Source organism: Aphelocoma coerulescens, chromosome 3 (assembly GCF_041296385.1).
Source record: "Aphelocoma coerulescens isolate FSJ_1873_10779 chromosome 3, UR_Acoe_1.0, whole genome shotgun sequence".
NCBI lineage: Eukaryota > Metazoa > Chordata > Aves > Passeriformes > Corvidae > Aphelocoma > Aphelocoma coerulescens.
Genome location: NC_091016.1, coordinates 116366627 through 116392125, shown reverse-complemented (window position 1 = coordinate 116392125; position 25499 = coordinate 116366627). Strand labels below are relative to the sequence as shown.

The 25499-nt window shown below is 39.8% G+C and overlaps 1 protein-coding gene across 2 annotated transcripts in view; it reads left to right on the top strand.

Moving 5' to 3' along the window:
- LDAH (lipid droplet associated hydrolase) overlaps positions 1 to 25499 on the top strand; it is a 113567-nt gene that overhangs the window by 66578 nt on the left and 21490 nt on the right. For both annotated transcript variants that reach the window (XM_069011673.1, XM_069011672.1), the window contains one exon: positions 6719 to 6959. In XM_069011673.1, coding sequence (XP_068867774.1) covers positions 6719 to 6959 — 241 coding nt within the window. The remainder of the gene's footprint in view (positions 1 to 6718; positions 6960 to 25499) is intronic.

Below are 25499 nucleotides of genomic sequence, written 5' to 3'. Positions count from 1 at the left end.
TCATGAAATCCTGTGGATTTGTTGATACTGACCTGTGACAGAGTTCACTGGTACAACAAACCAAATGACATCTTGATCTGCTGAAGAAGAAATTATTCAAGACTTTGAAGTCGAACTCTATATTTTACGTATTATATTATATTATATTATATTATATTATATTACGTGTAATTCATGAGTGAGCAAAGTGAACGGGCAAACCCAGCAAGTCCTGCTGTGGAGAGAGGACAACCCAAGCCAGCACTGTCTGGTTTGTCCTGTGTGTTTTCTTGGAAATCTGCTCAGCACAGCTGTGGCGATAAAGCACAGAATACTTCCCTGATCCTCGTTGTTTTGCCTGCAGGTTTCTGCATACTGTGTAGAAGAAATTATGTGATTAATGTGGTATTCCGTGTCAAGGGTGGACTGTAGATTACCATTTAAATGCATCATTATGTTATCTTTGAGAAATCTGCTAGGTTTCACCTGACAGATAATAGCTTTTTCTCTGCCAACACAGGAGAGGAATAACAAACTAATACATGGGGTGAACTAATATATATCAAAAGAAGTGCTGCTTTTGACAGAGAAGCAGATCTTGCTTTTCCTAGGGTTTTGAAGGAATTTGAAATTAAACTTCCTTGCTTGTTTTCTTTCCAGAGCTGGATGTGCAGGGGCAGGGCCATGCTTGGACACTCCATTACTGAGCACCGGTCGGTGCGATGGCTCCATTATAACACATCATGCTTGTTTCCTTGCTTCTGTCCCCTGATTTGAAGTCTGAGTTCCCTGTGGGCTCTGGAATGCGTAACTGGTGTTGGATCTGAGGCTTGTGATCTTTTTGTTGGTGGTTGTTGTATTGGCCATTTCTGCCACCCCAGTGATCAAGAGCAGGTTATGCAGCAGGAGCAAATGTTTTTCAAAAACTTCCCTGCTCAAAAGCCAGTGAGAGCCTCCAGCGACCATTTCTTCTGCCATTAAAGCAGAGTGAACCAGTGGTTTATTTCTGAGGAAGCTTCACTTTCTAGTATTTTCTTCAGTGGATCAGAGTCTTTCTATTTTATGGCTCTGATAGAGCTATCTGAGCATACCTGTGGTCTGTCATGGACATGGGTGGTCTGTCCATTGAGAGCCAAGGGACAGGACTGAGAAAGCCTGGCTGTAATTACTGAATTCATCTACTTGGAGTCTCTTCTGAAAAAATTCTTTGAAATGGCTCCTGCTGCCTTCTGTTGGTCAGTGTCTGCCTTTTCACATCCTGACTGCTCTTCTCTCCCATTTTATTTCTTCTTAGCAAAGTGTCTCTGTATTAAGGCACAGTGGCACAGTGTGACAGCCCTCTGCAGGCCCTCGGCTGTGTGAGCTCAGAAAGGCACAGACCTGGGGGCCTGAGTCTGTAACCAGCATTTCTTGTGTAATCAAAACTGGCTGATTTCAAAAGCATTGACCTCTCCTCGTTGGCATGGAAGGACTTAACTGCTCTGAAAATCGAGTGACTTCTTAGAATACTGGTTGTAAGCGGCATCCAGGTTTTAAGCGTGGTTTTGCAGCCACAGCACTGTCATTTACCAGTCCCTTAAACAAGTAATATTACCCACTCGAACTTTAAATTGTCGCTGAGAAATATATTTCAACTCATTCAGTAGAAGGCACTAGTGGAAAATATTACTGTGGGGGTGTTTTTAACTTTATCCAATTTGCATACTTGCAGTGTTTTTATAAGGAAACATTTTACAGAAATCCTTTGCTGTTGTGGTTGAGGCTATTAAATTGTGCAGTGTTACACAGCAACTTACTGTAAATTTAATTGTTTGACTTTTTGTACTCTTTTCTCATTTTAATCAAAACAACTTCCAACTGTTGCTGCAAATCCAAGCCCATGTTGACATAACCATCATGCAGTGAAGACTTGAAGGTACTCAGTTGTCACTTTGTCATTTTGCTTTGGATAGATTTAGATAAAAGTTCAATCAAAAGCCTGGATGTACAGGAATATATGTGTTCTCTATGTAGGTAGCTTGCTGGAAGCCTTTGTTTTATTCTTTAATATTTTTAGGGACCAGTTACCGTGAGAAGTGAATCATATTAATTGGGGATCCTTCCTAAACGAAGCACCTTGGGTAACGCCATGCTTTTTTAGAATGGGTATTTGATATTCTCTGCTTCGAGAGCTCACTTTTCCTATAAAATAAGTAGTTTCTCTTCCCTCTGTGTTCTAAAATTTACTGTGCAGGTCATACATTCCTGAAGTTAATGGACTGATTGCTCTAGATACCAAAACAGATAAACAGTGTCAAAAGGGAAGCTCCCGCAGTCCCCACACCTTCCTCCTGTGGTGTGTGCTGAAAGAATCAAGGGCAGAACGTTCTGGGCTGGTTTGTTCTCTGGACATGTGCTCAGGCCATGCACCATTTCATTTTCTCAGTGATATATATACACTGCTAGACGAGGGAGTAGGATCTGCCTTGGCACCCACACGAGTTATGTCAAGAGTTTGCAGGTAATGTTAGCTTTTGGTTTTCAACAAAAAGTGGAACTTCTGAGACACTGCATCAGATTGTAGGCCCTTGAACCATTCAGGGCTTGAGCTCTGTGAAATGTAAAGTTAAAAATTAAGTATGAAATAGAAGCAGCTGCCTTAGTGACTAACCCAGAGAGCATCTATGCCTTGGAACAGTGAACTTCAGTGTATGTGCCGTCCTGAGTGTTGAAATCTCGCAGTTCAATAGTATTATAAGTAAATGGTAAATAAATGGAACTACAGTTGTACAAATACTGTTTGTTGATTGTCACAACCATCAGTAGTGACAATTTCAGTACAATTTAAGAGTACATGTACTGTTTTTAGTGGGTTGACCAAAGCAGAGTCAAGGATAGGTGGTACAGGCTGCAGCTCTCAGCAACTCCTGGACACAAGGTCTGTTTGCCTTCAGTGGAGTCACTGGCCAACTTTCTGTAGTCCCCAGATCCACTCAAGTCGCTCTTTCCAGTGTCTCCAGTTGCCCAGCTCTCTGCCTTTCCATGTGCTTAACAGATAAAAATTACTGGACTTTGAAATGGGGGTAGTTTAAACTAGGTGAATCTGAATTTCACTCACTAATATTTTTAACATTTGTGCATTATATCTAAACTTACATATATGCATGGATAGATTATATTTTGTATTATATCAATAAATATTTGCAATATTTTTGTATTTTGACTGATGGTTATTACAAGAGACTTCATTAATTATGAGAAGGGTTTCCATAAATGAGGGGATCATTAACCTTTACACGTTATTTCATGGTATTTACTGTGGCATTCATAGTTGTGACAATACCTGGTGCTTATGACAGGCAATGTCCTCCATTTTCAGAATAATTGGTCTTATAATAATTACAAAAATTTTAACTTGAATATAGTTCTGTGCCATCTACCTGATTTCAGCTAGTGTAAACTGTGTATAGATAAGATCCAGGCATTTGAAAAGTAAAAAAAAAAAAAATATTAATTGATGTTGTGCATTTGAATATTATTAATTTCCTAAATTTTACGTTAATATTTCTACTTCACTTATTTCAAGACACAAATACGACATACTTTTTTGTGATTATATGCGTCATTATAACAAAGTGGGTTGAATCTGTCATATCTACAGTTCTATGGCAAAGAAGTTGAACTGCATCATGCAGCTATTCTGCAGTGAAATGCACATTTCAAGATCCTGGTTTGTGAATCTAGCAGTAAACTAAGAAATAGTTGATAAGTGTTTGAAAAATACAAGTTCTACGTTCCTCTATTATTGTCTGCAAAATATTTAAAAAAAAAAAATTAAATTATCCTCCATCTTTTAAATTTGTGGCCCATTACAAAATGCAGGAATGCACAGGACAGGGTAACAGCTTTCTTGGTTTGTCCTTCTTCTGCCAAGGTTTAGCAGCTTCCCCTGTGGTTAGTGCAGCCCTCCAAGCAACTAATCCTATATCTATAAACTGCAATGTCAAAGGATTAAAGTGTGCCTGGGAACGCAGGTCAAATCTGCTTTAGATCACAACAGTTTGGGTTCAGCTCCTAGCTGAAATATCACGAAACTACCATGTAATTTAGTAAAAGTTTTGCATTCCTATACTTCAGCTGCTGGTTGCCTTTAATAAAAAGAGGCCCAGGATTGATTTCCCTGAGAAGGTATTTTTCTTTGTCTCAAACCAAAGTAATATCAGCTGGAAAGTAGAAGGATTTCTTAAAATAGTTCTGTATTTTATATAAATAACTCTTTCAAAGTCTGCTTTTAAAATACTGTAAGAAGTACAGTTTCTGAGGATGGTTGCATGACATGGAGGGTTCCCTGCCCTCTCTCTGCCTGGCTGAACACAGTGACTTAAGGGACAGGGGGCAGTGGTGACAAGTTCCTGCCTGGCACAGCCAGGGTGTATCCTCTGGGACTGCCCCACCTCTCCAGGTGCCCTGGAATGACAGGCGTGAGGCTCTGCAAGAACAATAACCAGGACAATGGTTCACCTGGCTTGGAGGTGCTGCTGAGGTTGGCACTCTACAACCTGCTTCCATAAAAACTGCTTCCATGAAAAAAAAAGATGTGTCATTTTCATAGGAGACTCATTCTGAAGGAAACAGAAGGACCATTTCTTACAGAAGCCCGCTTCCTCCCTGGGCCCAGGTTAAAGATGTGAAGAGAAAGCCTCCCATCTTCCCACCCTGGTACAGCTCTTGGATTATTATCCATTATTGGTTCTTCAGGTAGACAGCAATGAAGTTGCAACAAGCAGCCAAAGGACAATCAAGGGAGACTTCAGGGCCTTGTGACAACTGATTAAGGGTTCAGGGGCACGGTTAGTGTTCTCTGTGCTTCCAGCTGCAGGGAGTGATGAGGGAAGAAACAGGAAGAGCCAGCAGATTAATACCTGACTCTGATCATTTGTTCTCTGGGTATCCAGACACGGACAGTAAGCAGAATGAAGCCCCCGTAATCAGAGGGGAAATGGTTCATGATCTACCACACAGCTTAGGCACACAGTTGTCAATGGCCAGCAGGACGAGGGCAGTGATTGTCACCCTGTACTGGGCACTGCTGACGCCACCCCTCAAGTGCTGCGTTCAGTTTTGGGCCCTCACAGCAAGGACACTGAGGTGCTGGAACGTGTCCAGAGATGGACAAGAGAGCTGGGAAAGGCTCTGGAGCACAGGTCTGATGAGGAGCAAGTGAGGGAGATGAGTGGCGAAAAGGAGGCTCAGTGGAACCATATTGCTCTACAATTACTTGAAAGAAGGTTGGAGCCAGGTGGGGATCAGTCTCTTCTTCCAAGGAACAAGTGATAAGAGAAAACAGCTTGAAGTTGTGCCCGGGGAGGTTTAGATTGGATACTAGGAAAAATTCCTTCACAGAAAGGGTTGTCAAGCACTTAAGAGGCTGCCAGTGGAAGTGGTTGATTCATCTGTCCCTGGAGGTATTTAAATGATGTGTAGATGTAGCACTTGGGAACATGGTTTATTCATGAGTGTGGCAGTGCTAGATTAACAGCTGGACTCCTTGATCTTAAAGACCTTCTCCAACCTAAAGGATTCTGTGATTTTATCATATTTCCTGTATGTTTGCTGTTTGCTGTGTTACAATGCCCGGATTTTGGGAGCATCTCTTGGTGGCGTGCCCTGCCTTCCATTGGAGACCTGCTGGGAGCAGCAGTGCTGCACACAGATGTAGTGGCATACATTAGCCAAGTCTTGTCCGAGAGCAAAGAAAATTATCATAAAATATATTTTACAAAAATACTAATTTGCACAACATGTAGAATGATGTGCAGTAAGCAGAGATATGTAACTACATTTATTGATACTGAGTCACCAAGAAAGCCCAGCTGTTTATGCCTTATTACCTGCCAATGCAATATCCAGATCCTCTTCTTTTTATTGATACTTCTCTAAGGTAGGGTTGTGTCTCTTTGAGGGTTATTCCTATATGAATTATTGCAATATATTTTCACTTATAGAAAAAAAAATGCAGTTATTCTTTTAGAATATTTGCTTGATCTTAGCATTGAAATATAACTCACAGTTGGTATATTAACTCAGTTTTGATTTGTGTGGGTGTGATTTTAATTAATTTCTTTGTATTTTAAGGCTATGGTGTATTATTATAAAATGAAGTAATTACCAGCTTCAGAATATGTGTGTATCATTCTAACATATAAAAAGCAATATTGTGTGCCAGTGCACACACTGAAATGAAGGGGCTGTGTGCTGCTTCTTGTTCTGACCAAGTTTACCTGTATTGAGCTGCAAATTGAAAACCCTCTGTGTTGTCAGTTTGTAAAGTTATCATCACAGCAGCTGACATTTTCTAATTTGATTAGTTGGTTTACTTAGAGAAAATAGTTTACCGGGTGAAATGAAAAGCAGCGTACTTTTCCTGACATAAAAAACCCTCTGGGACTGAGCGGAGGGCTCCTGCCTGCTGCCCTCTGCTGGGGTTACTCCTGCTGGTGCTTCCTGGCTCATATTGATTCCCAAAGGCCACTCACCTCTTGAGTTCTTCCCTGTCTTACGATAAAGCATAATTTCATAGCTGTGTACTTGTTTGCTTCATCTTTTAAAAGAATTGAACCTGGGCACGCCACGCAGCCTGAGGGGCAACGCGCCTGGAAGCCCCATTTCATTGCGATGGAGGCTCATTTAAGGATTCGGTCTGCCAGGCTGGGCTGTGGTGCTGTGGCCTTGCTGACTGTGGTTTCTCGTGGTCTGGCAGGTTCTGCGCTCCGTGCTGCTGTTCCCGACGATCGAGCGCATGGCTCAGTCCCCCCAGGGGAAGCTCATGACCCCCTTGCTGTGCAAGCTTCGCTACGCTCTGTACATGCCCGTGTACCTGCTGTCCTTCCTCCCCGAGGGAGTCAAGGCCTCCCTGGTGAGGTTTGCACTGCGAGGGATGAAGACCTGTGATGAGTCTTCAATAACGACCTCCATAAATCTCTTCAGCGTCGACTGCATTGGTGAGCACCTTTTCTGTGTTAAACCATCTTTTGTATTTTTCTCATCTAGTAAATATTGATTTAGTTTTTTAATATTAAAGAATCAGTTTTGAAGAGTAACAGGTCTGGTCTTCTCTAAAATTAAGGCCATGGGCACAGGAAAATCTCATATGAGTGAATTAAAAAAAAAATCTTACAGGCAAAAGAGCAAAATATTTTCCCAAAGAATATATATTTCTTAAGCAAACTGACCTATACTACTGACGTGATTTCTCATGTGATTAAAACACTCTTTTTACAATCTACTTTATGTGATTTATGTCTGCTTACTTTTTGCATTTCATTCATATTGGATGGTGAATGTGAAACAGTCATCAGTTTCACAAAGGGTTCTTTGCATCTGTTTTTTTAAGCTATGTTTTAGCCAGCTGTATAGACTCTGTCATCTGAATTGGAATATTGGTAAATTCAGAAAAGGACCTTCAGCCTACAAAGACACTAGAAGTTACTTTATGCACTGAATTTCAACATTTTTTTGGGTATAAAGAGAAAGATTAACGTTCTTCCAGTGCATATTGTACACATATTTTTCACATTCTAGCAAGATAAACAACTTTAAGAAGCAGAATAATTTCAGATAAATTATGTTAAGTTTAGAATGAAAACCAGAACGTGAATTGTGCTATACTCCAGGTATTTTGGTAAGTTAACAGTTTAAAACAATTTGGAATAAAATTGACGTGCTAACAGAGTAATAATAGCAAGAAGGAAGTTTTGATTGCATTAATAGTAGTAAAAACACATTCCTACATTTCCAGTTGGGCTCTGTCTTCTATCAGTTAAATTTTACTTACTAATCATCCAAACAGATGTGCCAGAGTAACTGGGATTGCAGTGAGGGGCTGTGCCTTTCATGGATCTGTGGGTGTGTTGGTCTGTGTGAGAGGCTCACTGTAGGACTGTACAGAGCCCAAAAGCAGGATGGGCAGTGGGGGTTTGTGCTGCCAGCCTGGACAGCCCCAGTTTTATTGTACAAACCGGACGTAATGACAGTCACTCCCTCGCAGTGTCCTGTGCCTGACAAAATCAGGCTCCTGGGTTGATAATACACATTTCTGATAGGAGTCCTATAATTAGTTGCTTGAGATCCTATTAATTGATGTCAGTTTCCTGGTGGCCAAGGAGAAAGCAAGCATGCAGTCATACCTACACGAGATGTTCAAGTGTCTTTGATAATTTTGTCTCAGAGGAAGGTATGTGGAGCTCTGTGGGGTCACGTTTCCACAAGCCAGGAATCCTTCTCTGGTCCCCACAGATAAACTTTTACCTCTAAAAAACAGGTTATTCATAGCCAGAGTTGTATTGGAAATGGTCCTTGGCCTGTGTTACCCTCCAATAAAGCATGGCCAGCCATTGTTTGTATGTGTTGTTTGGCCCAGGCCACAGCAGTGGGCAGAAATAATTTAACAGAACGGATTTTGTGTGCTGCTGTTGGAGACTGACCCTGCGAGCTCCTCAGCCCCCTGGTAGATGTGTGCCTGTCTGCCTCTTGTCATTTCCTATGTGCACCAGTGTCTGACCTGTGTTCAAGCTGTAAGGTAAATTGAGGCAAGAAACCAGGCAGAGGGCTCTTCACTCATAGGATGTGACTGACTGAACTAATTCTACCAGAATGAAAACCCCTGGGAGCCAGTGTCTTGTAAAACTTGCATAAATAGGCCTTATTGATGCAACTAGTTCCTTTGGGTTTGTGATAGCATCTCTCTCAAGCAGAATTCCACTTTGGTTTGCATCTTTGGAAACTGATGATGTTTTACAGCCCAGTGACTCAGGACCACATGCGTGGATTAATAATCTTTGAGCGTCCGGATATTGCCTGTTAACCTTCTCTTTTATTGTTTGAGGACAATAGAAAATGTTACCATTCAGCAAAAATTTGCTAAATCTAGCACAACAACTGAGTCTGTCTTATGATACTGCTCATCTGTGAGTTGCTGAAGCCTCTGAATTTGTGGTAGATGCTTTTCTGAACATTTTCTGGTCCCTTAATAAATTGCTAGATATGGTTCAGAAATGTTCAGCAAATGAAGTTGTTTCTCCTCTCCAGGAAGGTTGCATGTCAACTCATTAAAAATATACATATTGCCTTTGGCATGTACTTCTGTTGCATTACTATAATTGTAATAAAAGCTATGATTAAGGGCAGAAAAGGTGGTAAAAGTTTCCTTAAATCTAATACGTCCGTTAAAACAAACCAATCTGCCAGGGATTTGTTACCACATCCAAAGCTTAGTCACAACAATGTTTTCTCTCCTCTGAAAGGAAATGAGATTTGAAACCTAATTAGAGCAGAATTCTTAGACCGAGTGCTTCTCCTGTTGACACTGACAGTGAAAAACTCCATTCAGTTGCTGCAGGATCGGGCCCTTGGCCGAAAGAGTCAGTGAAGGAAGAATTACATTACCTATCTGTCCCAGTGTTCCAAATCATGTTTGTTCCTGCTTCTTATCCAAACACATATTTCAGTTGTCCTAACTTGATAGTTGATGATATGTAGAAGCTCCAGTTACACAGCAAGAGGAATTGTGATGACAGTGTCCAGAAAGGGAACATAATAGAATGTCTTGTCCCAAAGGGGAAACAGTACAGAAGGAGAAGAGACAACAGGGACTGTAAAGAAAATGGATTGTAAGGAAGGGTGGGAACATACAGTGTATAAATAACAAAGGACCCATCAGAAATAAGCAAAAGGGGCTGAAGGGACTATCCTTACCTGGTTTACCTTCTAGCAAAGGTATCTTAGGGCAGAAGAAGCAGAACAAACAAGCTTTTGGGTACTTGTATTTATGAACTTAGGAGATGAATAGACAGAAATATTGAACATTAGTGACCCTGACTTATCTGAAACATTGTCACTCTGTTTATTCAGGCTAGCAAAACAAGGCTACCCCTATCTGGCACAGTAGTGGTGGTTCTACAAATCATGTACAGTCCTGCAGTGCTGGAATACTTTGGCACTCCAGTGCCCTGAAATTTATAAACATTTCTTCGGTGACAGATGCCAGTAGCAGACTTACAGTGACAGTAAACCATTCTATCTACACGGGACAGGATTTATTGTCCAGCCCTTTGACTGGCAAACTTCCTCCATTTGTTTCTGTAAAATTTCCACAAAAGCACAGACATTACATAATGGGTAAACACTGCACGGCTTTTTTGAGAGGCGGGCTCCCAGGTCAGAGGTTAATGTCTGGATGACAGAGAAGATACAGATAAGCACAATAGCAAAAAAAACCTCCAACTGGCCCAAATGAGGTGGGTCCTTTGTGATCTTGAACCTGTGACTTCCCTGGAGGAATCTCCCTGTTTGTTTAACCTGGTCGGGGAGCACTGTGGCCTGGGGCAGGGGGAGGTCTGCTTTGTGCTGTTGGGGCAGGTTGGGAAGGAGGGAACTCAGAAGCCTGAAACAAGGCTTTCAGATTAGTTTAGGCTGTTGCATGAGTGAAAACTGGAAACAGGAGATGCCTAGTTAATTAAAGCCTCCAACTGAAGTTGTAAGACAAAGAATTAAGATAAAACTCCAGAGCTGTGATTCAAATTTTATCTTGTTCTAAGTATGGAGACATTCAGATTTCATGTGGAGTGTTTACATTGCCCTTGTTTTACAGAGTAAAAAAAGAGCTAAGGCAGTTTCAGGCACTCCACTCTTATGCCCACAGGACTGTATAGGAAGTGAGTCCCAGATGAGGTATCGAGGCTTGTCTCCCAGCAGTAGCAGCTTCTCCCTATTGGATGTACAGGAAGACAAAATTACATCCCTGAGGTGCCAGAGTGAAACATTTTATTGATGGATAAATTTTACACAACTATCAAATAGCATCTGGGAGATAAATTTACGTCAAAAGCCAGTTAAATGTAGGCTTCCAGTTGCTATGAAAATGGAACAGAAGCTTTTACATTGACTTAAGTTATTTAAGTTTATCTCCAGGAAGCCAACTGGGAGGCTGCATTCTGGGTTTGAATTATTCCAGCCTCACGAGTTTTCATGGCTTGAGATCTGTTTCTAGTCCAGTTCTTTTTATTTATCAGAGAGATTTTAAATGCAACATTATGGGTGGTCTTCATCCGATCACTATGGACATCATGCTGTCTGAATAGCTGGCGTTAAAGCAGGAAAGGCGAATCACACCCTGCAGATGACTGATGCATTTTACTGATGACAGAGGGACTCTCTCTACTAGAAACCACAAATGCCAGTCAGTATCTACCGACTGTTCATTTTGCTTCAGAAAACAATGTGTTTCAAATTGTCCATGCAGCTTTTACCCTTGCTGCCAGGACAGTCAGATATCTCATATTTTGGCTGCATTAGAATTTACAGCTGCTGATTTCTAGTGAGAGTGTTGTTTGTTTCCTGCCTTCTTTGAAAACTCATTTTACATTTCCACCTCAATTTCCTGACAAGTTGAGATGGGAAATTTTTGGAGTTCTTTTTCTGGGACTGTGGAAGTGCTGTGGAAATACCCATCTAACCAAAATACTTGGCTACGGACAGTACACAGTGTTGTGTTCATGGAACTCAGTAGCACCTCCACCTATTCTGCTTCTACTTTTCAGAGGTAAAAACCAGTGCTTAAGGAATTAGGTGATCACTTGATAAAAAACTTCACATGAAATGGTGAAATAAGAGGTTTTGCCCCTGAAAAATTATTTATAAAAGCAGTATAATTGCACAGCTAAAATTTAGTTTTCTTTCTTGCTTTGCTTTTTAAATTAAAATACAACAGAAGTTATGATAAGCACATCTAAATCCAGCACAGAAGATGACATAGTACTTTTGGTTTTTATTTTCTTTTATGGAACAAAATCAAAAGAGCTCTGCCTTCCATGCTGAAAGGAACAAAACCTGTCCATTGAGGCATGCACAGCTAAGGGAGATATGCACATTATATTCTCATCTACATTTTACTATTTCAAATGCTGTATCAGCATGTTTAAAAAAGAACCCAGTGTTCGAGACAAGGGATGAGCTATTGCCCAGCATCACATAGCTGGTCAGCAGCAGAACTGTACATAGACCTGCAACCCAGGGCAGCAGTTGATCTACTGAACCTGCCTAGCCATTAGTTTAACCTTATAAATGTGTATGTATGTTTGTCATGAGCAGCTTCTCCAAACCACACTGGCCAGACAGTGCATGCAGTGCACTTTAAAATAGAGACAGAAACTGATACTACAAAGGATTTCAGGTAGCACCTTGCAATCTCACACCTACATCTTTCATAGTGGGCAGGAGAATAAAATCTTTCCCTACCCCCTGGGCACTGGGCAACTGTACAGATCTTTGAATGCAGACCAGGAGATTTTCAAGTTGGTATTCCAAGCTGATTGAAATCCAAGCCCTGGTAATAAAGAGTGATTGCTTTGTTTCTACTGATGAATGTACGTTTTAGATAACTTCTGGCTACAATGTAGAAACCATTTCAAGGATGTTTTATATTTAAATCTATATAGAATTTCAGACATGATGGATAGCCAGACAAAATTTCATGGCGAACAGAAATTACTGACACGGTACATAAATTCCATCTACATAAACTAAACCGTGTTTCATCTGTGCAGTGTAGCACAGTATATCACAGGTGGGCAAAAACAGTGGAGCTCAGCAGGTCTCCTCTCTTCCTGTGTGCATTCTTTGATGCTCAGTGGGACAGAAAGATGTCAAAAATGATACAGCAGATAATGTCTCTCCCTCTCACTAACATCTGATTAATTAGGATTCAGGAGAAGTCTATGCTGAAATCAGGTAACTGTATGCCTGTCTCCTGCAAGACGTTTTTTGCCTCTCTGAATTTGCTGCTGCCAGAAGGCTGCTTTAGGTAGCCCAGCAACCAGGCCCAGTGTGCTAAATCTTCTGCTCCTGCAGCGTTTCTCGGCAGCCTCCTGTGCGCTGTCACAGTTGAGTCCTATCCACTTCTGACATTTTAAGTGATGATCGTAATATGTATTTCTGCAAAGTGTTTAAGAGCGTGTTTCCTTACCTGTGGAAACACAGTAATATTTTATCACCTGCTTCGCAGGAAAAGGGGCCAAAGAATAACAGCCTTTAATATTTTCATGTTTCCTTTGCTACTGTTTATTTTCCTGTGTGATGCCTGACTAAAATGTTTGTTTAATGTAGTCGGACAACTCACCTTACCAAGGCAGCACTTAAGCTGACGGAAAAACCTCACATCTGCTCTATTCTTTCTGTGAGTGAATAAACTTTTCCTTATTTCAGAGTAGGATGCTCATATTAAATTACTGGAGGAAAGCAATGACTTTTATGTATTTATAGTCCTATTTATTTTTTAAAGTCAATCTGCTTCATAATTTACCCCATTTCCAAAAGAAAGAAAGATGTTTAATGAGGACTTTTATTACTTGCAAAAGCTTTTACTTTCCTGTGAAAGCCTTATGAAAATAAGGGTAATAATGTGGAAATTTCTCATTTGGTCTATTTCTGTTAATTATTCCTCTTTTTTTCTTGGGGGGAAAACCCAACATAAAAAACTCCCATCATAAATATTACTCATAAGGCGTGAATGTTTTGATAGTGGAACTGCTGATCATTTCCATGAAATGTGAGGCACAGTTGGGATTTGGTTGGGGAAGGGGAGATTGTTTATTCACCCCTGGTGAGGTTTCATCCCCAGGGATAAAATTTACGCCCACAAATTTGCAGTGAGTCTAATGATGTGTTGCAAATGGCATGGAAAAGGAAGAGGTAACATCAACAAAGCAGAAAGGATGTTGAATATAAGTATATGCCAGTTAAGTGCTACCAGCTACAGTTGCTTTGTGTTAAACTATGCCAGTTAGTCATCTGCAAATTGGCACTTGATTTTCCCTGGGCCCAATACAAAGCCCTCTGAATTCATGGGAAGGACTCCCTTCTGCAGTAGCTCATGCCTTTTGAATCAAAGCTGTCTGTCTAAACTCCCCCAAGGAATATCTGAAGTAGAACTCCTGGCTCTGTCATAACTTGTGTTTATTGGTTAGAAATTTAGCTTGATTCATTGAACTCCATCATGCAGTACCAGCAAAGCACTTAAACACATGCTAAATCCATACCCATGGGTAAACTCTAGACATTTGTGTATTGGAATAAGGGGTTTTTTTGAAAATGACATTTACAAAGCTGGTAATTAATGCATTACCTGTTATTCCATGTGACTGAAGAGGACACTGGTTTGGACGTAATTCCTATGATCAGCTAAAACAGTATGGCAATCCACTTTGCTGCTGCTCCTTACCATGAAGATGTCTGCCAGCACTCACTAATTCTTTAATGTGACAATATTGACAAGGAGAAAATTCCTACAGAATCTTCATGGATCTGGGAAGGAAATGCTGGCTTATTTTAAGCAAACCCAGTGGCACAAGAGATTGCTTGCTGGTTAGTGCAAATGTCAGGTCTATTTAAAATGAGCTTTAAAAATAGTGGATTACACTTATGAAGTATAAAGTGGTATAAAGTCCACCTTTCTTACTAATCAAAGCCACTCCAGTTGAGAGAAAGTTCACCTTTTTCAAAGGATGAGTGTTCCAGTTGCTTCCTCAAGAAAGCATGAGCACCAGGTCCTGGTCCAGAAGGGCACTTAAACTGACCTCCATGTAGCTACTCACAGGCATAAACCCTTGTCTAGCAGAGCAGAGTAATCCCGTAGAGCTCAGGCAGGAACCAGAGTGTGGACATGCTGAATTGCTGCAGGCAGTGTCCATCCTGGCTATTCCCTGTGGACTGAGCACCACCTAAAGAAGGCCCTTCTGTGCCCCTCTTGCAGGGTAAGAGGAGTCACTTTCCATGACCAAAATCTGGACCCTGGCAGAAATCCCAGCATCACAGCCATCTGCCATGGTATGTGAGAGCTTAATCTGGAGATGAATTTTTCTACCTAAGGGATAGTTCTGTCATTTGAAGATGGTGGGAGTTGTTCCAAAGTAACTTTGGGCAGGATTAAGCCCGTGGACACTTCAGTTTCCATCACACACCCCACTTCATCTGCACATGCTTCATCACACAAAGCAAATGAGTGTTTTTCGCACTCCCCAACAAAGCATCTATTGTTTGTAAAGCACCTGGGTATAATTGTTGAATAACTTTTTATTTTTGGCTTTAGCCTCTGCTGTGCTTTCTCAAGCACAGCTGACTGATTTTCTTGTATAGCTCTGATCTTCCTGCAACTGCAGTACCAAGCAGGTTGGAGAAGCCCGTCCGTAGCAATTGCAGCTGGTTTTGCCTATTCATGTCCATCATGGTTGTACATTAACTGCTATGTTTTCATTCTAAATTCAAGTGTAAACTTAAGCAGACCTCAAAGTCAATGTTTATATCTTGTAAACCTCTAAACATCAACATTTTATCTAATGTGTGTGTGCATGTGTGGAAGCACATGTTCCTGCATTAGTCATCCTTGATACAAAGCAGTTCCTTCTGTTTGATGTTTTAAACAATAAGTTATACGATATTTCCAAGATTGCTGTTGGCAATAATTACTGGTAGAAAATATGTTTTCCCCATAGGAAATTACAGTGCTGTTTGGTATTATTAGTTCTTACCACTATTTTCTGACTCCTTCAGAGGAATGACAGAGATTGCTTCCTCAGGAGCAAAGGATAAACTGGAAAGGAAACTAATGTTACACTTCACTGAAGAACCTTACAGTAAGACAGGCAACTTACCAGGGAAAAATGTGACCAGATAGTATATTTCTTGAGGGAAACTTACTTTCAAAAATTCAGTGAACTTTTTGCAGGGCAGTTTGATACAAATGTAGCATTTATTCTTCACTTTGCAATTTAAGCAACTTTGCTTTAGAGGACTTTTGAAAGAGTTGTATTGCAGCCTGTCAAAATACAGATGAGCTCTGCAGTACATGAAAATCACAGACTCACAGAGCAGTTTGTTTTGGAAAGGACCTTAAAGATCATCCAGTTCCAATCGCCCTGCCATGGGCAGGGACAACTTCCACTAGAAAAGGCTCCTCAAAGCCCCATCTAACCTGTCCTTGAACACTTCCAGGGATGGGGCACCCACAGCTTTCCTGGGCAACCCATTCCAGTGTCTCACCACCCTCACAGTAAAGAATTTCTTTCTAGTATCTAGTCTAAACTTCCCTCTGCCAATTTAAAGCCATTCTGTCTTGTCCTACCACTCCATGCCCTTGTAAAAGTCCCTCTCAGCTCTCTTATAGCCCCATTAGATACTGGAAGGTGCTGTAAGGTCTCCCAGAGCCTTTTCTTCTCGGTCTCAACAGTCCCAACTCTCTCAGCCTGTCTTCAGAGGAGAGTCTTTGGCAATAATCGTACCATTGAAGTCAAATTGTTTTATTCTTGTACCCTCTGCTTGTAATCCCTCAGAAGGACAAGCAAAACTCTGTGTGCGTATCTGCAACTCGATGTTCAGCAATAATGCATTTAGAAATAAACTGTAAATCTGTTGAGCAGAAATGTTACTTTTCCTGATAGCCTAAGTAGCCTCTGAGACACTGAAGCCAACTTGACTGGGACCTTTAGCACTCCATGCAGTATAACTCTTTCTTAGATGCAAAAAAAAAGATCCAGTCAGGCACTCAGGAGTCTCCTTTGGCTTCAAATACCCACAATTTATCAATTTAATTGTATATTGTCCAATTTATCTTTACAGAGGCCAGGACTGGGAATTTAAAGTTGTCATTTTGCATATTTAAAAATATGTCTAAAGCATTTTGTGATAACAGATTATTGTGAAATTATCCTGCTGCCTGGCAGATATACTAAGGGGGCATCAGTGAAATGTTTGGAAGAAAGAGACTAAGAATTTGAGGAGGTTCTGTGGGAGTCTCTTGTGTGACAGAAGAAAGCATCACTTCAGGCTTTTCCATGTCAGTTCTGCCAGTACCTGACAAAAGATGTCCCCAGTCTCTGCTGTGGTCCTTAGCCAACACAAACAAGAGTCTAAAGTAAGAGCAGTAATAGCAATTAAATGGCAGGTGGTGAAATAGCAGATTCATTCTGTGAAAAAATTGACAGTAAATTAGAGTTTTGTAAGGAAGAGCATCAGAACTGTCCTGGGAAGCTGCAGTGTCAATATGAGAAAGAAAGATGTATGGAAACAAACTATAGAGAGTGAGAGACTAATGACAGGGTAATGAGGTTGCTTGTTTTCCACCCGGCATAAGACTTGGCTATTAAAACCACTGTGCTTCCTCAAAAGGATATTTTCAGGTATGCACAGAGGTTGGAGCACTTTCAATCTGACAAGTGTCATGGGAGCTTTGGCTTCCTTAGCTATGAAAAAGTGATTAACATTGGAACATTTAGTTAAGGAGGCTTGATGATGAGTTCAAGGAAAAAGATAAAAAAAAGCTCTGTATCACTATGAGGAAATTTGTGCTCATGAATGATCTGAAATTATGCTGAAAAAAGAAAATCATAAGGGACAAAAGGATTACTGGAAGATGGTAGGTGAAACAGGTGGTGTGCAGGTAATGTACATTTCTAAAGCATGGAAAATAAAATAGCATTGCAAACGTTTACAAATCATCAAAATTATTAGTTAATTGCTTTAACACACATGGGTGGGAGAACTGACAGAGCTGGAATATCGATATGAAGCGACATAACACACTTCGGCAAGAACAGGGATAGAGGAGGAGGATGGATGGGCTTGTCTTTGCATCCACATATTAAAGACTTCTTGAATATTATGTCTATCAGTTCATGACAGATGGATTCAAGGCACTTCTGAGAAAATTCGGAGCTATCCAAAGTGCCATATGTAAAGTGCTTGACAGTTGTAGAGGGAGGAATCCAGCAACACAGACTGTTTGGCTAGTTTTCATAGTACATTGCTTTACACACACACACACAAACATATATATATATATATATATATATATATATATATCAGAGAAAGCAATCAGCAGAGAATATATGGCAGTTTGATATGGGTAATTTGAAGACAAGAGGCAGATTTGCTGCATATTTTCACAAAAGGGTAACACCTGTGCTAGAACAGAAATACTTAACATGTTTACAACATAAAGCTCTATTCATTCACTAATCCCCTTAAAATCCTGCCATAGTCAGTGGAGAAATAGGTAACACTTGTCTAATCTATCTAGGTCAGTACTTAAGGATGAGATGAACTGTGTACTTTCCTCTGACTGTGAAGAAAGAAAAATTAAGCTTTAGATATCCATGTTTAATCAGGTGAATCCTATGGCAGGTATAAAATAGAGTTGTTTAGACTGAACAAGGGACAACTGAAGGACATAGTAAGAATTTTCAAGTAAAGGGCAGTAATTTAACGTATATGTCCATGGTAGATGAGCTAATATATAATGGAGTATATTGCAACAAAAGTGATTGAGATTAGATTTTAGTTAATGATATTAATGGAACTCTAGATGGGATTTTCTATGAAGATAATGAAACTTTCATCATGTGGGCTTCCTAATGACAGGATGCATAAGTATCTGCTGAAAATAACATAACATCGATTCTTCTTAAGAAGAGACCAATGGAGATCCCTTCCAGCCCTGTAATGTCATACACTAATTAAATGTACAAGAGTAGCATCGAGAATTTCAGAACCCTTAATGAGAGGCACTTTACTGTAGAAGAACCAAGAAAAACAGATGAACAGATACAACACAGAATGATCGAGGATACACAAATACAGGCAAAACATGCCTAATGTCAGACATTAGTTAAAAGCAAATCTGAAAGTTCAGAAAATGTGGTCTGATTGAATGTCTGAATGAATCTGCATTCTAAGGAGTGAATGCAGGATACAGAATTGTTATAAAAAGACCTGCAGAGGTAGATACGTTACCTCTACAAATCAGCTGAATATAGGAGTCATGGTAGCACTGGAGTATTATCATACATACTGCTAAATTATTAATGATGAATTCTGGTATGGTTTTAGCCTTCTCCAGTTAGCATTCTCCTAGCATTCCAGCACAGGTCAGGAGTTAGCGCTGCCATGCATCTTCCCCATAAGCAGTTTGGGTAGAGGAAGAATCTAATTCTGTGGAAACAAACCATTCTATTCCACTTGGCCTCAGGGCCTCAGAATAGATCCTGGCTCCATTTCATACAGGGGTTCAGATCTAGTCTATATTTGTACCTGCAAAAGCAACAACAGTTCAATTGTTGGAGAGCAGTTGTGAGAAAACAGACTGTGGAAGTTTGACTTTGCAGTTGTCAAAGCAGAAGCTGAGAAGTTGCATTTTGTGTTGGCAGAAGGGTAAGATAGAGCAGGAAAGGCTTTTTACAATGCTGTTGATCAGTGACGAGACAAAGGGCTATCAAAAGCAAGCCAGTGTGGAAATACATGCTTTACAGCCTGGCATTTATGGAACAATTGAGTAGATTTTTCTATAACAAGTGAGTACTTGATGAAAGTACAATGAAGTGCACTATCATTTCCCAAACCATCAAGCCATGTCTGAGAGAACTATACTATGCACTGGGTTTAAGAGCAAACCTGTACTTTAAGACTCTAATGTCAGAGAAGGACAAACTAATAAAGAGCTTTGCTCAGACTTTTATGTAAGAAATGTGGAGTAAGTAAGTTGTAGTCACTCTTCAATTTTTTATATTGAGTCTAGTAGAACTGATGTTCAGTACTTGTAATAATACAGTACTAAATGAGAACTTGTTTTCTTAAAGGATAGTGACAAATATTCCTGAAAAATTAGTTCAAATTTGGATGAGTATAAACATTATCATACTGAGATATACTATTGACTTACAAAGGAAATAATAGCTGGAAATGAGGTCCCAAGTCCATCTTGCATGGTCTCTCATTTCCAGAAATAATCAGAACAAAATGATTCCAAGAAATGGGCAAAAACTCTTCAGTAGAAAAGTCTGCCAGTTAGTAAAGGCATCATTCTTTGAGGTAAAGGCTTAAAGATCTGAGGCTTTTGTAGTTACAAAGAGTAACTATGTAGCTCTAAATTTCGGTGATAGTTTGTGAAGAGAACTCTAAATATTTCTTGACTTCCAGTGTCTTTGTCCTCTCTTGCTAATTTCTTGGCCCTGAGAAGTTCTTATGGTAATGGGTTGTGTCCTATGTGGTGTAAAATGGCTTTCCTTTCACATGTTGTTCTACTTCTTAATATTCCTTTATATTACAAATTATTTGCAAAAGATTTTTTAGTAACTAAGGAGTTCTCTTCTGGGCCTGGTTGTGCTTCAGGTTGGTGGCTTTTAATCAATAGTGAGCTGTCTTTCATTAAAGGCCTCAAACACAAGGGAGGACAGAGACCAGCTGGAAACTGTTGTTTTACTGAAAAGTAAATGAATTAACTGACTGACATTCAGCCTGGAAAAATAAAGCTAATGGAATACATAAGAAATTTTTTAAGTGTGTAAAGCATGGGTTCCCTGTAGGTGGGGAACAGAATCAAGGGAGCCAGCAGTAGTGGGTGGGTGGGGGCAGATGGGAAGGGTGATAAAACTTTTTGTGCTGCAGAGTCTCAGAATACTCTACAGAAGTATTGAGAATACCTGCAGCCTGCACTACAGTCACAAGGGGATCACTGATCTCTTACAAACCCCTCCAGTTCTAGCTGAAGAAAGTTTATTAATTTCTTAGTGAAAAAAGACAATGTCTTAGTATGTGTGACCTTCACAAGACAGTGTGAGGTGTCTCTCCAGTCTTTGTATTCATCTCCTTGAGGGGTTGGTGGACCTGAGTAGAGGCGCCAGGTTTGCATTTGGGAGGCATCGTGAAGGCAGGGCCGTGCTCTTCTTTTCCTCTGAGTTTGTCCACTCTAGAAACTCTTACAGTATTTTCTTCCAAGGTTGATACTGCTGAATCTGTATTATCTGGACCTTGAAGTAAAAATGTGGCTTCGTGTTTCTCCCTGTATCCATTCCAGAGCATAGCTCCTACTAACTTATATAACAATATTTTGATGTGTGGGACTTAATAAATTTACACCTACAACCACAATCTTGTTGATAGAGTCAACATAATCTAAAGCCAGCAGCAGTAGGGAAATGAAGTGAGTTTGGGTAGCCCTTTGTAGTCTTATGTTTATTTTTGTCTGATGAACAAGCTATTAAAGAATGTGCATGCATCCATTAAATTGTCTAGATTGGGGCTATCTTCACAACCACTCATTTTTGTTGGAAATCTGATGATTTCCTGAAAATCACTAGCCAATGAAGTTGAAAAGGATTTGTTTTCCTTTGTTATTGTCCCTTGTTTCATTAGTATGGCATCTTTCTGTCTATTCTTTCCATCACAGTAAATTCATTTCCTTAGCCCAGCAAAGAACACAGTATCATTTTTATGTAATTAAGATACAGACTACGGAGCAAACCACACAGAATGAGCTCTAGTCATGGCACTACAGCACAGAGCTGTTTTTAAGTTAATCAAGGGCATGCATATCTCTGAAAGTTTATCAGGGTTAAGACAGAAATACATAACCTTTTATGTTTTATGAGTATGTGTGCCATGTGTAAGTCATTTTTTTCAAGACTTCTCTCCATAAAGACATAGTTCCAAATCATCTTGAATTTCCACAGACAACATAGTGTGACCTGACAGTTTTTTCGTGTGAGTTTGTGATTAATTTAGCCCTAGTCTAATCTTTCCTTGGAAGTAAGCAGGCAAATCTTCTTTGGATATTCAATAATCAAGCAAGAAGTTTAAAGACTTGAGGAAAAATACATATTTCAATCCAAGTACGGGAAATCTCTGTATTGCTTCAAGAACCAAGTATAAAGTTTATCTGTCCTGAGTTAGAAATGTGTTTCTTCCCTGAAATTTGCACAACTTCCCAAGTTCTAGCATAGATCTGTTGATACCCATAGAGTCAATGGACAAGAAGTTGGTTTAGAATGCAGTTCTAAAATCTTCATAAAATAATAATTATAATGTTAGACATGCATTTCTTAAAAATTGGGAAATTTTCTATTTCACACATTGTTTGCTTGGCTGCACTGTGGCTGTATCAATGTGTTTGAAGTTCAGCTCAAAAGATACAGGTATTCATCTAACAACTGGCTGCTTGAATTGGTGATTAAATAACCCGAAGCACTGAAAAGCTTGATTGATTTCAGTCATTATTGTTCGTGAAAACTAATAATTTAGCTGAAGGATATTAAGTCCTTGCTGTGACACTTTGGGTTAAAGAGCTACCAATGATATAAAGCACTCTTTTCTTTTCTGGATCCTTGATTTGAGCCCAATCAGGGTTCCTCTATCACAAAACCCCCACAAATAAATCAGACACATTTTGGCACAGTTTGTCGTCTCTGCTTAGCAAATGTATGAGACTGAATTGACACTGATCCTTAATCACCTTTAATCCATGGAGGGGGAATGATCCTACAAGGGCAGGAAAAAGGTCATTGGCAGGATCATGGGGAGAAGCTAAGTTGGCAGTAAATTTCATAAGCCTGACCTGGGAATAAATGAGGGGCTTCCATTTTCAAGGTAATCTGTATAAAAGATTATAAAAGATCTGCATATAAAAAGTTACAGCATTTTAAGAAGGTATTTTTGTGTTATAAACACAATAAACATGGTAATTTGTCTGTTTAAACTTTAATTTCACTTTTAAGCTCTAAGACCTAATTGTTTATGATAGTTAATTAACACTAGCTTTTTCTTGTTATTAAAAATGACCTGGGTATGAATTACAAGGGGTATTGGCAACCTGAGATGAAATAGAACATAATAAAAACTCTTTGGGGTTCTACAGCTGTCACCATGTACCTTGGCCAGTTTCTGTAGGTTTACAACCACATTTTTTTGTTTGTTTTGTGAGAAACGCACATGAAGGAATATTTACAAAGGCCATGATACTGGAAAAATTCATGTTATAAACTTCACTTTCTGTGCTTTGGAGTATCCCACTGACTGAGGCTGACTCATCATGCATCAGTCCAGTATATGCAAAAGTACAGATTTGAAGGAATGGGATTATACCATGAAAATTAAGAACAAAGCCCATTCAAATTTGCTTTAGACTGTTAAACCAAATAAGCAAATTGAATAAGCAAAAATATGTTTACAGGGAAAGCTAAAGAGTTTCTATATGTTCTTTTGCTAGAAATCCTTGACTGGTTCAAAACCAAATCTTTACGAGCCTGTTTCCTAGATAGGAATTGAAAGTGCAGGGGTACTGGGCTTTTGCCTTGCAAGCAAAGGATGAGAAAAAGTAGTTTTTGTTCCTTTCTTCCAAAGTCTTTTCAGGAGAGAACTGCAGTTCGTATATCCTCAGTGGGTAGAGAGATGGCTTCATAAGTCACATCCCTGCAAGACAGGATTTAGGATTTAACTCCAGCATTGATACTGCAAACCATCCTTGCCCAGTAAAGAGCTTTTAAGCCACTGTGTGTGTCTGTGACTGGAGTTGTGGAGCACACACAGCCACGTCCGTGAGAACTCCCTCCTCATTTCAGGGTCTGAATATCCAAGTTACCAAAATGTAAGTGGTGTTCATCTCATTTACACATCCCACCATAGCTGTGCTGTGGTGGGGTTCTTCAGACACTAAATGTTCTCATGGTTTATCAGTGGTGAAGTCCCTCCTTCAGCAGGGTAGAACTGGCTTGCTTTTGGGAGGAAGCTCTACAAGTGCACAACTTTTCATAAAGCTCAGGCAACCACTGTTTGGACCTTGATTTTATGGCAGGATCAGCTTATTTCAGTTGAACTATCAGTTAGGGACTGATGGAAGACATGCCAGTTTCAGACTACAGGACAGTTCTCATCCTTCAAATATTTAACACTGTCACTTCAGGCATTCCTGCTGAAAGCCAAGAGGATGGACATCATATGCAGAAACGTGGGTACAATATTAGATCCTCCAAGCCTTTTGTGTTGGCTTCACTAAGCCAGTTCAGAGAAGGATTTTAAGTTCAACAAGCAGTTTTCTCACAGAGGCACGTCTTTACTTTAGGTGCTTACAGGCTAACCTTCGGCTCTGTTTTTGAGGTTTTCTTCATTGGATAGCTGTGAAGATTTTGTTACTTGATCACTGTAAAATGGAACGTTCAAGGTAGTGGTGGGCAGTTCTAAGGGAACATGATGAATTTGGCTCTAAATTTCATTATTGATAAATATGTTTTCAAGGACTAATTAATAGACATTTTTACACAACGTTTTTCACTCGCAAGTATTTTTAAGACAGTCTACAAACATTCTTCATTGTCATAGTAGCCTGAAGCATCTTTTTAAAATGAGAAAACTGAGACATAGAGATTTTGTAATTTGCACAGGGTCTCAGAGGATTTCAGTGATAGTTCAGAAAAATTCCAGGCCTCCTGACCTTTCGTCCCACAGTCTTATCTTTCACATATAATGATTTTTCAGAACACTAATTTCAGTTTTCTTTTACCTTTACTGAACCCTGGATATTTCTTTCTTCAGTGAGTATGGGAGACTAGTGGTGAATGCCGAACAGATTGAAGCTACACACTCACCCTAATCCAGCATGGACACTGAGGTCACAACTCCAGCAGATCTGCCACACAGCCCATTATGTGCATTCCCTGTGTTTGCATTTTGAGCCACAGTCCTGCAGGTTTCTAGATGTGCTTTATTTTGTGCAGTGATTGGTTCTGCAGGCTTGGGTGAAACAGCTTCATCACGCAGGGAGTTCGTCATATGGGCTCTACATCGCATTTTATATTCTGCTTGAAATCATGACAAACCAAATAAATATTTTTTCCAGGACTCTTGGTAATGATTCTGGGAATCTCAAGAGATTTCCTGCTAAAGCAAGCATTGGCACAGGTTGGAAATCTTTCCAGAGACTGTAACACCATGTAGAAAACACTGAGAAGGTGATCTCACAGGACAGCCTTCCTCTTAAAAGCCTAGTGAAAGATTTCAGAGGCCATTCATTTTGTGTCAGCTTCTGGTTGTGCCCAGTTCACAACCTGATTTTCAGAGCTGCTGAAAAGCTCAAAGTAACAGTCCTTGAGAGCCTTTTGCGATGACTTTCTAATTGCACACAAAAGAAGAAAGTTCTGAGTTATTTGCTTAGAAAAAGCAGCTTGGTATTCATGAAATAAGGAAACAGAACAAGTTTTTTTGAAAAGGAAAGAACTAAATATTTAAAAAATGCCAAGGTTAGCAGAGTATAGCATTAGGAAATAGCAGAGAGATTTCTCCCTGAACTTGTGACTTAGCTTTTGAGAAAAATAGCTTTTCTGAAGAAGCCCAGACTGACATTCCACAGCAGCAAGAGAGAATGTTTCTGTTCCTGCTTTATAATGGTATATCTTTAAATATAGCTTTTCACTGACATTAAACATCTTACAGTAATGTGGATTAGAGGGAAGTAGTGGATTTAGGATATTTTGACCTTAATACAAATTTTTACAGTGCCTCCCGTTATGTTCTTTTAACAAAGTTTGAGAAATACGACATACCTGAAACACCTACTAGAAAGACGTATGACTGTTTGGAAAATGGGGTTCAGGAAGATTTTTGAAACTGGAAAGATGTGTGTAGTAGGGTTTTGTAACAGTCTTATCTTCATTCCTTTAGTATTCAGT